Source organism: Phoxinus phoxinus (assembly GCF_949152265.1).
Source record: "Phoxinus phoxinus genome assembly, chromosome: 25".
NCBI classification, from domain to species: Eukaryota; Metazoa; Chordata; class Actinopteri; order Cypriniformes; family Leuciscidae; genus Phoxinus; species Phoxinus phoxinus.
The window spans coordinates 23206713-23222057 of record NC_136900.1 but is presented as its reverse complement, the minus strand read 5'-3'; the positions used below and the strand labels follow the sequence as shown (position 1 = coordinate 23222057).

The window sequence follows — 15345 nt, the reverse complement described above, 5'->3', positions numbered from 1 at the left end:
TAACCGGTTTCAACCGGCTAATGAGGCTCGGTGGTCGGTCAATAATTTTTTTAGTTTTCGCCATCCCTAATATGGATGCAGGACATTTTTTATAAATGCTCATTTTGTGGTCCCAAAAACAATGGCATATACGACATTGGAACAATACCAGGGTGAATAAATGATGACTTAATTTTTGGGTGAACAAACCCTATAAAAAAATAACACAATCTAAAAGTCGTCTCACGACTACTTACAATTGTCTCATTATGTGTTTGAGCATAAAGGGATTTGGAATGGCATTGGGAGAATAAATTATGACAATTTTGATTGTCAAAAATAACTTTATGACTTCTATTTCAGTGAGAAAATAGTATTGGAACATGCAATGGTTTTGATCTTGGCTCATGGATATTATCTGGACAGTCTTAACCCCTTTAAATCATAATTAATTAATATTGTTGTTAAATGTGCTGATCATACTGAAAGGTTTTACTTGCCTTTATTTTCCATTCTGTTTGATTGGCCTCTGCTGTGTGTGTGTGTGTGTGTGTGTGTGTGTGTGTGTGTGTGTGTGTGTGTGTGTGTGTGTGTGTGTGTGTGTGTGTGTGTGTGTGTGTGTGTGTGTGCGTGTGATTACCCAACACCAACACCCATTAGAGACTCAATGACTATGTTGGGTCTAAATAGGAGGAAAACGGGAATGAAAGCCACAGGCCTGTTTTCCCCATTTAAAATTAGACCGAACTCAGGCAGTTATTCAAAATTCATCTCATGATTTTTTTTTCCAACTAGAGAATACATTTTTTATGAACGTGGTTTTGCTTTGTTTCCGTCACGAGAGGCTGGCTGGGATGTTAACTGAAGGATGTGACCTCTCAAGGAATGTTAGAAACGAACCACAGCAGAACTAGACGAGAACCGTGTCGAACAAAACATCCTCTTCATATAAGTTTTATTAAGCATTCACTGACAGTCTCACTTTCCATCTAGGTCCTAAACCTCACCAGATTCTACATAGCCAAGCACCACGACTTTGTCGTTCCTTTGATCCTGAAATACGCAGAAGAATGGCAAGAAGCTGGAAACCCCATCTACAGACCGCTGTGGTGGCTCAGTCCAAATGACCCAATCACATTCACTATTGATGATGAGTTCCTCATTGGAGATGAGGTAAGCTGCTTCCAATCGGCCCATTTAGGAGTAACCTGAGTTTAAAGGAACACTCCGACTTTTTGGGACTTTAGCCTATTCTCCTTATCCCCCAGAGTTAGATAAGTCCACACATACCTTTTTCATCTCCGTGCGCGCTATAAGTCTGTTTGACGCACCCACCGCTAGCCTAGCTTAGCACAAAGACTGGATGTAAATGGCTCCAGCTAGCATACTAATCCAAATAAGTGACAAAATAACGCAAACATTTTCCTATTTACATGTTGGGATTTGTATAGTCACAGAGTGTACAAAAAACAAATTCACATGAGACATAGACATATTTTAACCGTATAAATACTGGGAACTATATTATCTGAAGGCGAAGCACTGCTACTTGGGCGGAGTGATAACCGCAGCACCATTCACTAAAATGTTATTCTTGTCGACTTCAACTTTACAAAAACTCAATTTGACAAGATCAAATATTAATTCAATTTAAAGACAAAAAGCATGACTAAAATCGGAACGATAGGAAACTTGGTAAAGGTGAAAACCATGGACATGATGCGAAATGGTTAAATGGTTACACTTCTATTGTTCGTGGTCAAAAATAAGCGCATTGGAAATGAATGTGAGACGAATTTAATCTAGTGGAAAAATTTGGTACTACGCCCAAACAAAATCTTACTGAAAACACATTTTTGAGAACCTCACATTTGAAACATATCTTGTTTAGATGTATGGCTTTGATTTTCCCACATTTTTTGAGTTTTGGAAAATCTATATTTCATATTTAGGTTGACATTTTTAATTTTTGTGGAATTTTGTAAAACTAAATATAAGTTAACTAAATATAACTAAATATACTAAATAACTAAATATACTAAATAAAACTAAATATTAATAATAATAATAACTAAATATACAAAATAAAACTAAATATAAGAAACTAACTTTTTCCAAGTTCACTTTTTAAACTTTTTTCACTTCATCAGCAATAATCTGTCGTTTTTAAAAAGAGACCAAACAAGTCTTTGTTCCCAAAGCATTAAATATTTATGACAGTTTGAGTTGAACATTTCTCATGAAGTGAATAAATGGATTATAACTACAGCATAAATATAATATAGTACCATAAAATCCTCTAAAAATACAAAATATTAAATAAAAAAAACATTATCAAACTAAAATATAGTACATTCATTTCATTGAAAAACAAACTATTATGTAATTTATGACTATTATGTAAATTATGTAATTTTTGACGGTCATGCACTCTAAAAAATGCTGGGTTGTTTTAACCCAATTTTGGGTCAAATATGGACAAACCCAAACGTTGGATCAAAAATGCAATTTAAAAATGTAACCCAATGGCTGGGTTTGTCCATATTTGACCCAAAATTGGGTTAAAACAACCCATCATTTTTTAGAGTGTGCAAAGAGCACCTGAGTGTACAGTAGGTGATCTCCGTTATTGTATACTTAAAGTTGTTCTCTTTTTTCTTCTTCTAGGTTCTTGTTGCTCCGGTTACAGAGAAAGGAGCTTTACACCGAGACATTTACCTGCCAGAGAGTGCCTTTCAGTGGCAGGACACTAACAATGCTCAAGTGTTTGATGGAGGGACGTTTCTGGAAAGTTACCCGGTCGGCCTTGGGGACGTGCCAGTTTTTGTACGACGGAGATCCTGAGGCTTATACTTACAACTTTTTTCTATTTTTGAAATTTTCACTTGTGCTGATCTCAAATTGCACTTTCCATAAAGACCATTATCTGTGTCTCAAGGAATCTTGAGATTAGGTAGAAGATCATTTTACATTTGCACTTTAAAAATCAAAGTGATTTGTATTTTCTCATGATTTTTTAGATCCCTCTCGTTTTTCTTCACTACTTGTTTTGTTATTTCATGAGATTTTTTTTTTTTTTGGGTGAGTTTCTTCTTCATAACGCCGTTTACATTTGATAAATTTATAAACATCTTAAAAAATCTTATAGCCACTTAAAGTTAAATTATGAAGATATGGAGCTAGAAATCAAACCCTTTGCTTAAAAACAATCAATGGAAGTTTACGAAGACCAAACAATCGAATGAAAATTGAGAAAGACTCTACAAGGACAAACCAATGCGCTAAATGGATGAAGATGAAAATACCTTAAACATCACTCATCTCAGCTGGGTTTTTACTTGAACTTTGCTGAATACTTGCTGTAGTTTGTAATGTTTTAACTGTACCTCAAGTTCTCATGGTGTTTTTTTGATGCACATTTTTCTGCATGAACTGTGAGAGAAGCACTTATTGATTGAGGAGACTGAAATTAAGGGCTTTTAACGTGAATAGCACAATACTTTTTTTTTTCTTTTTTTTTACTACATAAACAAGAATATTGAAGATCAATCAATAGTAGTAGAATATGAGCCAATGTTAAATATTTTTTTTCATAGCTGTACAGTCTTAGTTTTAATGCAGAACACAAAAGGACAAATTGTTTCTTCATAATGGTTGTTTTTGAGAGATTTTGATATTATGCTGATTTTAATAATTATTTGTTTAGATTCTTACAATTGACCAGATTAACCAAATATGATATTTCAAGATATTAATTCATACTGTAGGACATTATTGAAGGTAGAATTAGAGTTTTGTATGTATATCACTTCAGACTAAACTTGATCATTCGTTGACGACGTCTGCCTTAACTTTAGAAAAACTTTGATGATTGTAGCGGCATTTGTACATTTTGTGGTCATGTTTAAAATACCTGGTTTTATGACATATAGTTGCTAATTGTTAGAAAGCTGAATTCCACCATTACAAATGATTTTACAGCCCGAGGGCAACATTTGTCCTGTAGAATTGTGGTTTAAAGTGCTCCTATTATGCAATATTAAAGGTTCCTCAATTCTTTTGGAGGTCTCCCACAATCGGTTTACATGATGCATCCGAGGTCAAAAACACTTTAATTTTCTCATAATATACATGGCAGAATCAGCTCTTTTCTCACATTGTCTGAAACACCTCGATCAAGGATTCAGTCTAAGCCCGCCTTTCTGAGAGCCTACTCTGCTCTGATTGGTCAGATGGCCTACTCTGCTGTGATTGGTCTACTCTGCTCTGATTGGTCAAATTGCCTAGTCTGCTGTGATTGGCCTACTCTGCTCTGATTGGTCAGATGGCCTACTCTGCTGTGATTGGTCTACTCTGCTCTGATTGGTCAAATTGCCTACTCTGCTCTGATTGGTCAGACGACCCAGTCAGTTGTGATTTGGTCTACTTTGCTCTGATTGGTCAGATGACCCAGTCTGTGGTGATTGCTTTACTCTGCTCTGATTGGTCAGATGACCCAGTCTGTTGTGATTGGTCTACTCTGCTCTGATTGGTCAGATGACCCAGTCTGTTGTGATTTGGTCTACTCTGCTCTGAATTGTGATTTGGTCTACTCTGCTCTGATTGGTCAGATGACCCAGTCTGTTATGATTGGTCTACTCTGCTCTGATTGGTCAGATGACCCAGTCAGTTGTGATTGGTCTACTTTGCTCTGATTGGTCAGATGTCCCAGTCTGTTGTGGTTGATCTACTCTGCTCTGATTGGTCAGATGCCTCAGTTGTGATTGGTCTACTCTGCTCTGATTGGTCAGATGTCCCAGTCTGTGGTGATTGGTCTACTCTGCTCTGATTGGTCAGATGTCCCAGTTTGTTGTGATTGGTCTACTCTGCTCTGATTGGTCAGATGGCCCAGTTTGTTGTGATTGGTCTACTCTGCTCTGATTGGTCAAATGCCTCAGTTGTGATTGGTCTACTCTGCTCTGATTGGTCAGATGTCCCAGTCTGTGGTGATTGGTCTACTCTGCTCTGATTGGTCAGATGGCCCAGTTTGTTGTGATTGGTCTACTCTGCTCTGATTAGTCAGATGGCCCAGTTTGTTGTGATTGGTCTACTCTGCTCTGATTGGTCAGATGGCCCAGTTTGCTGTGATTGGTCTACTCTGCTCTGATTGGTCAGATGGCCCAGTTTGCTGTGATTGGTCTACTCTGCTCTGATTGGTCAGATGGCCCAGTTTGCTGTGATTGGTCTACTCTGCTCTGATTGGTCAGATGGCCCAGTCTGTGGTGATTGGTCTACTCTGCTCTGATTGGTCAGATGTCCCAGTTTGTTGTGATTGGTCTACTCTGCTCTGATTGGTCAGATGGCCCAGTTTGTTGTGATTGGTCTACTCTGCTCTGATTAGTCAGATGGCCCAGTTTGTTGTGATTGGTCTACTCTGCTCTGATTGGTCAGATGGCCCAGTTTGCTGTGATTGGTCTACTCTGCTCTGATTGGTCAGATGGCCCAGTTTGTTGTGATTGGTCTACTCTGCTCTGATTAGTCAGATGGCCCAGTTTGCTGTGATTGGTCTACTCTGCTCTGATTAGTCAGATGGCCCAGTTTGCTGTGATTGGTCTACTCTGCTCTGATTGGTCAGATGGCCCAGTTTGCTGTGATTGGTCTACTCTGCTCTGATTTCGATTTTCAATCCAATCAAGTGTTTGGTCTATAGAATGGATTAGAAAAATGTTCCCCCACCCCTCTCAAACAGATTTTAAATTTAAATTCAGTTTGGCCATTTTAATTTCAATTGAGGTGCTTTACAAGGAGCATTTTCATTCGGATTGGACAATTAAATCAATTGTAATCGGAATACAATGCTCCATGTAAACACGCCTAGTGATTCGCACAGTAACGATTGTGTCGATTTTACTGTATTATTTCGTGCTCAAGTCCTCATCTTTTGGATGTGGATGCAAAGTGGATGTGCTTTCTCAAAGTAGAAAACAGCATTTCCAGGCCTCAGCGACAGCATTTGAGGGTGAAAGTAGACGTTCAGAGGCAGCCAATGAAGATCATAGGCCGGCATTATGCATGTGTTACACAAACCTAGATTTGTAACAGAAAGTGAGACGGTTTCGGCACTTCAGAATCTATTATTTATTTTAGGAGACAATACATTTGTTGTGCACTTTGATCTTTAAAACTTTGGAGACCTTTTACATTCACAAATAGCTATATTACACACTGCATGAATGGCAATATTCGAAGAAAAAAAAGCATAATGGGGCACTTTAAGTGAGTTTGGCAAAATCCAGATAATAATTTGATGGATGTGCTGCTACTCAGCTTGTGAATCTCTTGTGTCTTGACAAGGTCCAACCTTGGAGCATTGGTCCCTGTGCTAGAACACTAAATCACAAATCACCAGCATGTGAATCTACAGTGCAGAAAAGGAGAACTTGATCAGTATCACCTGATACGCGTGGCCTACTGGGAATGCCCTCTTAATCCTCACTGTGATTTTGAATGTTTACTGTATCTGCAGGTTTCTCAGGTCAAAGATATCAAACCCAAAAGAAAGAAAATGTCTTACGCCCCAGCGCACTGTTAATGTCTTAATCTCTTGATGCTCTTTTCATTTGAGCATTTACAGAAGAGACTAATTGTGATGATCTTATATAGAATGGTGTTTTTGGGAGCCTTGTTTTGCCTGTATTTTATATTAAAATGCTACGCTATGAAAATGATATTCTGAAAAGTTCCCTGCTGAGCAATCTTTGACGTTTTTTGTTTTTGTTTTTTAGAAATCAGGTGCCACAAGCCAATCAGCAATATGCATATATCATATCATGACAACTTTTCTGTCTTCTGTTGATCTGAAAAATAGAGATGTCAATCTACAATAAAGTTTACATTTTGTTACTGTATAGGAGCCTGTTGTTTGCAAACCATGAATAATCCTATGAAACCTGTCAAGATCACGTCCCATTCTACCCCGAAGTCAAAAAGAAGTAAAGAAGAAGACATTAAGAAATATATATATATATATATATATATATATATATATATATATATATATATATATATATATATACAATCTTTTCGGTTGTTGATAACAATTTGCATTATTATAAATTGGGGAGGAAAATTTACTATTTAAAATGTTATGTTAACATGAATATTATGTGTAATTTTATGTAGATATATATTGTAATTATGTTATGTAAACTATTTACACATTCAACTATTCAATCATTCAGGTGAAATATGTAAATGATAATGAGAGTAAAGTGAAAATATGCACAATAATGTTGACAAAGCACTGCATTTCAGTTCATGCTAGAAGTAACCACACATTACAGTAACACTGACCTGCATGACGTGAACTTTAAAGTAACACTTTAGTGCAACGCATGGGATTCTATGGCATTTTCGTGCAATTTTCTTGGAATTTCAAGTCATGGCATTTCATGAAATTGAGAGAAATACTGCCACTGCATTTGTTTTCATCATTAGTCCTACAAAAACACTGGATTTCAACTACATTGCATATGAAGAAATGCACAATATTTTGCACAATGCAAAATATAGCCATAGGCTTCAGTGCAGAATAAAATATAATTTCTTCATTCACTTAAGTCACGAACACATAATTACCATATGCATAATGTAGGTAAACAGTGTGTAGAATTGCATGCAAATAGAAATACACCAATTTAGAGGTGGTGGAATTCCTACATGTCATTGTAGAAGTATAGCTACCATCTGAACCTTCAATAAACACAGCGATATTCAAGTGAGCGTCCAGTATCAGTGGCTCTGCTGACGATGAAAACCTGCACTAATTCCACTTAAACCCAATATAAATTATTTATAGTAGGAGCATGCAAAGGAATCATGTGGAAAACACATTCAGGGGGCCCTACCGATCCCATTACAGGCATAGGTAAAAAAAATGAGACAAATTTCATGTGTAAGAATGGTTTATGTACACTGGACACCGGTGTTTCACGCATGAAGCCCACAAGTTCATCAGATAAAAGTAACATCATACCGCAACTATAAATGTCTTTCCTCGTAGACTCCACAGCTGCACACAAACTAGTTGTGAAACTGAGGCTTTTAGGTTTAAATAGTCTGTTAGAGTGAAAAAGTTTCTAGTGTGAAAAGTGTGTGGCATCTAATAGAGATGTTAATAGACGTTAAACCGAGGACCTGACTCTCTGTGGTCATTAAAAATCCCAGGATGTCCTTCGAAAAAGAGTCGGGGTGTAACCCAAATATGCCCATTGGCCTCTGTCCATCATCCTAATCATCCCCATATACTGATTGGTTCATTTGCTGTGTAATAAATAGTAGACATAATGCAAAAGTCCCTTATTTGATATAAAATTAGCAAATGTATATATTGTATGCTAAGTTACCTAGCCTGCACAGCACCATGTGACTCAAGAGCACTTATCACAAATTGCTAATCATTTCAGCAAACTTTCAAATCCACTACGACTCAATTTTAGACATAATCAAATCAATAAAGAGTAACTTTAGACCATTTTTAATAGCCTACACCTTACAGGTAACGTAACATTTTGTTTATTGTAAATCGAGTACAATATAGGCTAACATTACATATAGGCTAGTTTAGTTCGGTCATGTTTACTATAGCTTGGCGAAATTTTGAGTGCAAAATCCATTAATTTATAAAGGTCTCTTCATTATAGGGAATTTCATGTGAAAGTGGAAAAAATAATGTCGATTTTAAATTGGGGTTTCCACGCAAATTTGCAGCTTTGATCAACACAAGGGTGCTTGGTTTAGCCATGATTCAGCTAACGTTAATGTTACACCGTAGTCTACTATTAATATAAGTTTTTTTGCCCGCAAAATCTCGTCGTAACCTAGCTTTTAAACCAGTATTAAAATAACAATAGCAGAAAATATTGTTTTTGTAAATAAACATAGGTCAAAATATGAATTCAAGTACAGCTTACCTCAAGAATCTTGCTAGCATCACCGGCGTGATTCGGCGCGAATCATGAGCTCCTCCCTGGTAAAAAAAAATGTTTTTCACAAACAGTTTTGACGCGAGGGGTAGTCGATAACGAAGTGATATCTTTATAAATGTTTTATTTTCAACAACACAGAAGTAAAAACAAATAGATGAGTCATTAATAGTATTATCTCCAACTGAACTGACTGGAACTGGATTCTGTTCGTTCAGTCATTGGTTCAGTTTAACTAGCTTATTTAAATAACGGTCGCGTTATAAAAAATAATAACACATGAAGTGTGTAAGCACATCAGTCTACTCATATCGTGTTAAATGCTTTGAGTAAATTCCCAAGTTGTGTTAATTTTAAACTACACATAGATAGGCCTATGTGTGGTTATTATTTTCAACACATTTTTAGTTAATATTGACACAAAATGTGTAAATTAGAGTGTTACACATATTTTGTGTATTTTTTCTACACATTCCTTCTAAGAGTGTTGGCTTCATCTCTGTCTCCTCTCCACCAGTAAGCTGGTGTGTGGTGGGCGTTCTGGCATCAAAATGGCTGCCGTCGCATAATCCAGGTGATGCTGCATTGGTGGTAGTTGAGGAGATTCCCCCTTATGTAAAGTGCTTTGAGGTCTCAGAAAAAGCGCTATATAAATGTAACAAATTATTATTATTATTATTAATTAATAATAATCGAGATGCGGTTTGCAGAACTTTCTGTGTTTTGAATAACAGCATGCAATAGCTGGCACATTAAACATGCTTTCGGTCGTCTTTTGGCATGGCGTTAGCATTGCCGTTGGTTGGTGTATTTGAACTATCTGTACCACAATGGACGTTAGACGCTCCATACTGCCATCTATCAACGTGATTCCGCACGATCGTCTCTGAGTTTTATGTAAATTACACTATAAAAAATGCTGGGTTGTTTCAACCCAATTTTGGGTCAAATATGGGCAAACGCCAAATGTTGGGTTAAAAATGTAACCCAACGGCTGGGTTTGTCCATATTTGACCCAAAATTGGGTTGAAACAACTAGTCTTCAAGAGCGATCAATACTGACCCTTTTCACCGACTCTGATTATGCGTTTCCACAGCACATTAGTAAAATTTTCATATTTTCATTAAAAAGTGAATACTTGTTAGCTTCATCACTGCAAAAAATGCTTTTCTTACTTAGTATTTTTGTCTTGTTTCCAGTCCAAATATCAAAAAATTCTTAAATCAAGATGCATTTACTAGATGAGTAAAATTACATAAGATATTAAGTCTTGTTTTCTGGGGAAACAAGAAATAGTGTTAGGCTATAATTAAAGTAAAGCCCACCTCCCCCACGACAATAAGGGGTGACCCGGGCCGTGTGATACATAATTACAACACTTTTTATAGAAATGTATTACGCCTGTATGCGATTCAGATTACTTTTATAAAAACCTAACAAATAAGGGGGAGAAAACACTGAATGCACCTTTAAGAGTAGCATAAACATCCCCCATATTTAGGTTGAAAGTGTTGATGGTCTTGGCAGACAAGAACGCAATCCCCGAAATATAAGCTGCTGTGGAAATGGGTTATTGAATGTCTTCACTGGGAGTAACACTGCAGAGAAAATGTGTGTGCTTCCTGTTTTGCACTTTTGAGATATTTGTCACCTTGCAATGGTTTTAAGAGTCTGCCTGATATACAGTATCTGAGGACCAGCAGAATATCCTTTCAGACCCGCAGCTAGCAGGCCGGTACAACTGTCTATGTGTTAGAAATAGGATGCAGGATACTATCAGGACTGCCGGTACACGTATAGGAACTGACCTTTTATACAGTTCCCTTTACTTGAACGCTTCCATATATATATATTGACAAACGAGAAGTGTTTGACTGGGAAATTTGACTGGGAATATTATTTAGGCCTACTTGAGTCTTGCCTTTTTATTCACTGTTAAACGAATGTTCTGGGTTTTTCTATCTTGAATCAACTTGAAAAAAAAAAAAAATTAATTGTGGATTTACAGTTGTGATGTAATGTCCAGTACAATCAATGATTTTGCTCCTAATAAAAGGTTTTCCAAAAGATTAGTGGAATGTGGACATGTATAAAGTGTGACAAAATATATAAATATTAAGATGTCATTTTTAATATCACTGATAGCCTATATGTTGTGTAATATGATATAAATGAAAATGCTGGGTTGTTTCAACCCAATTTCGGGTAAAATATGGACAAACCCAGCCGTTGGGTTGAATTTTTACATTACATTTTTAACCCAACGTTTGGGTTTGTCCATATTTTACCCAAAATTGGGTTGAAACAACCCAGCATTTTTTAGAGTGAACCTACTAACTTATACAGTTGTGTAATATGATATATTAGGGAAATATACTAACCTACTAATATATTACAACATATTCTTGTACATCAAACATTTAAAGCATGGAAATAAAGCACATATATAATAACCCTTTTTCTGTTCGTCACACCACAGGACACTGAGGTGAAAGTAGGCAGGTTACACACATAGATAAATGTATGGCCCTGCAGATATTTTACAGAGCAAAAACATAAAAGCCCAATAAGCCCTCCACAGACTGCGGTTAAATATGGACATATTACATGTTCAAGAGACGCCATCTACTGGAGAAACAAAGAACATGCTTAATAAACAGCTTTAACAAATACATAGAAAGGCCTACATTTTAGATGAGGGATATCCACTCTTTTCAAATTATCATTAGTTTTATGTACAAACAATATTTTTATTTAAATTTTACACCAAACATTGGATTAAAAGCGCTATATAAATGAAGATGACTTGACTTGACTAAAGCATAGTCCCTAGGGAAATGTCTGCACAGCATTGCAAACAGCAGACAAACAGGTAAAAAGATGAAAATGACTTGATTTTACTTTCAATTCCTTTTACATTCTCCAAGGTATTAACATAAACATTTTTCATAACTCCATAGGACGTTTCTGTACATAAATGTGCACTGTGGTGGCAGTAGTAATGCAATAGTTAGAAAATGTCTTGTACTCTTGATACTCAAGTACTTCAGTACTTTTACTTAAGTAGACATCTGACTGTAGTACTTTTACTTGCACTTGAGTAAAATTTAGCAAGGGGTATCTGTACTTTTACTCAAGTAATGAAGCTGTGTACTCTGTCCGCCTCTCACTGCAAAAAATGCTTTTCTTACTTAGTATTTTTGTCTTGTTTCCAGTCCAAATATCAAAAAATTCTTAAATCAAGATGCATTTACTATATTAGTAAAATTACATAAGATATTAAGTCTTGTTTTCTGGGGAAATAAATCAAAATTAAGTGAGTTTTTGCTTTAAAAAAAAAGAGCTAAATTATCTGCCAATGGGGTAAAAAAAAAAATCTTAATTCAAACAGAAACAAATTATTTTTCTTACCCCAGTGGCAGATATTTTTGCTTGTTTTAAACAAAAACTCACTTAATTTTTATTTATTTCCCCAGAAAACAAGACTTAATATCTTATGTAATTTTACTCATCTAGTAAATGCATCTTGATTTAAGAATTTTTTGATATTTGGACTGGAAACAAGAAAAAAATACTAAGTAAGAAAAGCATTTTTTGCAGTGATGAAGCTCTGCCGCCTAGAAAAGTAGTCATACTAATGAAAATGACAATTTAGACAATTTTACAAGCTCAAATAACACACACATATTGTAAGGAAGAGTTAATATTAGAACTTTAGCGAAAACTAAGCCTGACATTTCTTCTTTTCAATCCTTCAGAATGTCTTTGAATATAGCACAGCATGTCCATAGAGCTTAACCCACAGCGAAACGCTATTTTTAGACAATTCATAATTTTAATTAGTTTATAGGTGTGACATCTGAGTGTCCTTTTTAATAAAATAAAAAACAAGACCATATCACTAGTTTATATCGCCATCTAGTGGTGGCATCAAAGACAGCTAAGTCGAGCAGTTTTTTTTTGCATTTGTAATATTACTTGAATAAATAATATACATTCATATAAATTTGTTTTATTTTAAGACCACGCTCCATAAAGCCGCATTACAATGTAAAAAAATAATTTCCTTTATGTTTAAACATTATTATTTATATAAAAAACCTATATGTTAAAACATTTAAATATAATATACTTTCAGTGCCCACTTTACATAATCCAATAACATATAAAGAAAACAATCAAATCGCAGTCTTAAAAGTCCACTTTTATTATGTTTAACTGTGTTGAAAATTACAGTAACAATGCCAAACCGTTCCTACAGTATATCATACATTTGCTGCAAACATGAGGTCTATAGAAAATGTGATACAAATATATTTGATACATTGCACAACACATCTTGTGACATTTTCTCTTTAAATTGTATTCATTTTTTTAGCAACCATGTATTGATGCAGTCAAGAATAATTATATTTCAATACATCCATAAGCACACTTTCAAAATGTTTTGATAAGGAACCGATAAATAAATAGCACACGTTTCTGTCATTGAGAAACAACATATATACCGTACTTCTAAATGATATCTCAGTTTCTTCTGACTTGGCTTTGTTAGTGGACACAAGTGCAGAATGAAAAAAAAACATTCTTACATCATGTGGAGTGTGGTTTGAGTGTTGTGAGTCCTATAAATAAGTTATTTTTGAGCATGTGCAAATACAAAAACACAAGTGACAGAAAAATATGTATTGTTGCCCTATATTATTGCAATATTTGGCCTGTCTTCCCTGTGTATCTTCCCTGTAACCTGCCACAGTGTTCCTTCAGAAACAATTCAACTCACAACAAAGTGAATAAGTTAGTTGCAAACCTGAGAAATTAAATCCCCCCAAAAAAAACCTAGTTCAATGTTTGAACACAAGAGCAAAAGTGAACATCTGAATGTACAGCAGCACAGAAAGGCAATCTTCAAGCACATTCACATCCATCCCAGAGATTAAGGCAACTGTGTATGAATACATCCCAGAAAAAACACAAATATCTCATACAATCTGTGATATAACTCCCCGACCACAGTGTATTTCTTGTCATTTACACTCGAAAACAATGCAATGCTATTTAACCAAATGCCCAGATAACATGCTCCATCCTATTTAAATTACCATTCTTTGAATTATAATTTAAATTAAAACCAATAATTACTCTGTACATGCCTAAGGAGGATCAGCCCTCGGTTTCAAATATTTGAAAAAGATTTCCCTTTTTTCAGAGATGAGAAAACAAGAAGAGATCGATCACTTGTCTTTAGCTTTGTTGTCAAGCTGGAAAAGCTCCAGGATGTCAAGCATCGCCTGTTTAATGTTTCCTCCGAAGCGGTGAGAATCCTAAACACAACACGGAAAAGTGAAAGAGATGAACATATTATCACGAGTAATCGCATCTAACATAAAAGTTTGTGTTTATAAAATATATAGGTGTGTGTACACTGTTTGAATATATATATAAACGCAAACTTTTACATATTATATGAAACAAACTTTTATGTTAGATGTGATTCATCGATTTGGCAGCACTAATTATATGGCTAATGATTATATATATGATATTATATACTGTATTATTATATTTGAGATGGAATAAAGTAAACTCACAGTCTCTGGGCTCGAGTGTTTGCTGGATATGTGGAAGTTGATGAGGTCTTCTCCAAGAATAAAATATGATACACCATAACCATCATCAGCAACCTAAAAAAACAAACATGTACTGGTCACATACTGGTAAAAGCAAATCAATGAAAATATGTAATAAACACTTTTTTTCTTTAATAAACCCTGAAAACATGTTAATAAGTTCCCTAAATTTTTGCCTAAAAGAAAAAAAGCCTAAAATGCTGCCTAATATATATATATATATACATTACCGTTCTAAAGGTTAGGAATCAGTACGTTTTCAAAATATATTAATAGTTTTATTCACCAAGGATGCATTAAACTGATCAAAAGTAACGGAAAATACATTTTCAGCACCACTTTTTAAGATTGATAATAATGAGAAATGTTTTTGAGCAGCAGATCATCACATTATAATGATTTCTGAAGGATCATGTGACACTGAAGACTGGAGTAATGATGCTGAAAATACAGCTTTGATCACAGAAATAAATAAAATTTTAATAGATATTCAAATAGAAAACAGTTCTTTTGAATTATAATAATATTTCAGAATATTAGTGTTTTTACTGTATTTTGGATCAAATATATGCAGCCTTGGTGAGCAGAAGAGGAATAATTGACATATATTAAAACGGAAAACATGTTAAATTGTACTAACATTTCTCAATATTACTGTTTTTACTGTACTTTTGATCAAATGAATGCAGCCTTGGTGAGCAATCACACCAACCCTAGTTTTAAACAGTGATGTATACCAACAGTGGCATCATTCCCAGGTAGGACACTGTTA

The 15345-nt window shown here is 35.2% G+C and overlaps 2 protein-coding genes across 4 annotated transcripts in view; one reads left to right on the top strand and one right to left on the bottom strand.

Moving 5' to 3' along the window:
- The window catches only part of LOC306993592 (SITS-binding protein), a 42437-nt gene extending 35571 nt beyond the window's left edge, over positions 1 to 6866 (top strand). Inside the window, exons 9-11 of one of the 2 annotated variants that reach the window (XR_013796484.1) lie at positions 973 to 1152; positions 2647 to 4869; positions 5051 to 6866. Coding sequence is in view for 1 of the 2 variants with exons in the window: in XM_079603467.1 (XP_079459593.1) it covers positions 973 to 1152; positions 2647 to 2823 (357 nt within the window). In the remaining variant the exon portion in view is untranslated. Of the gene's footprint in view, positions 1 to 972; positions 1153 to 2646 lie in introns of both variants that reach the window. The other variant, XM_079603467.1, reaches the window with a different exon arrangement.
- Positions 6867 to 13127: 6261 nt separating this feature from the next.
- Positions 13128 to 15345, bottom strand: part of cpt1ab (carnitine palmitoyltransferase 1Ab (liver)) — a 34427-nt gene continuing 32209 nt past the window's right edge. For both annotated transcript variants that reach the window (XM_079603140.1, XM_079603141.1), the window contains exons 18-19: positions 14535 to 14627; positions 13128 to 14267 (exon numbers count right to left, since the gene is read on the bottom strand). In XM_079603140.1, the coding sequence (XP_079459266.1) occupies positions 14178 to 14267; positions 14535 to 14627 (183 nt within the window). In that variant the 3' untranslated portion in view covers positions 13128 to 14177. The remainder of the gene's footprint in view (positions 14268 to 14534; positions 14628 to 15345) is intronic.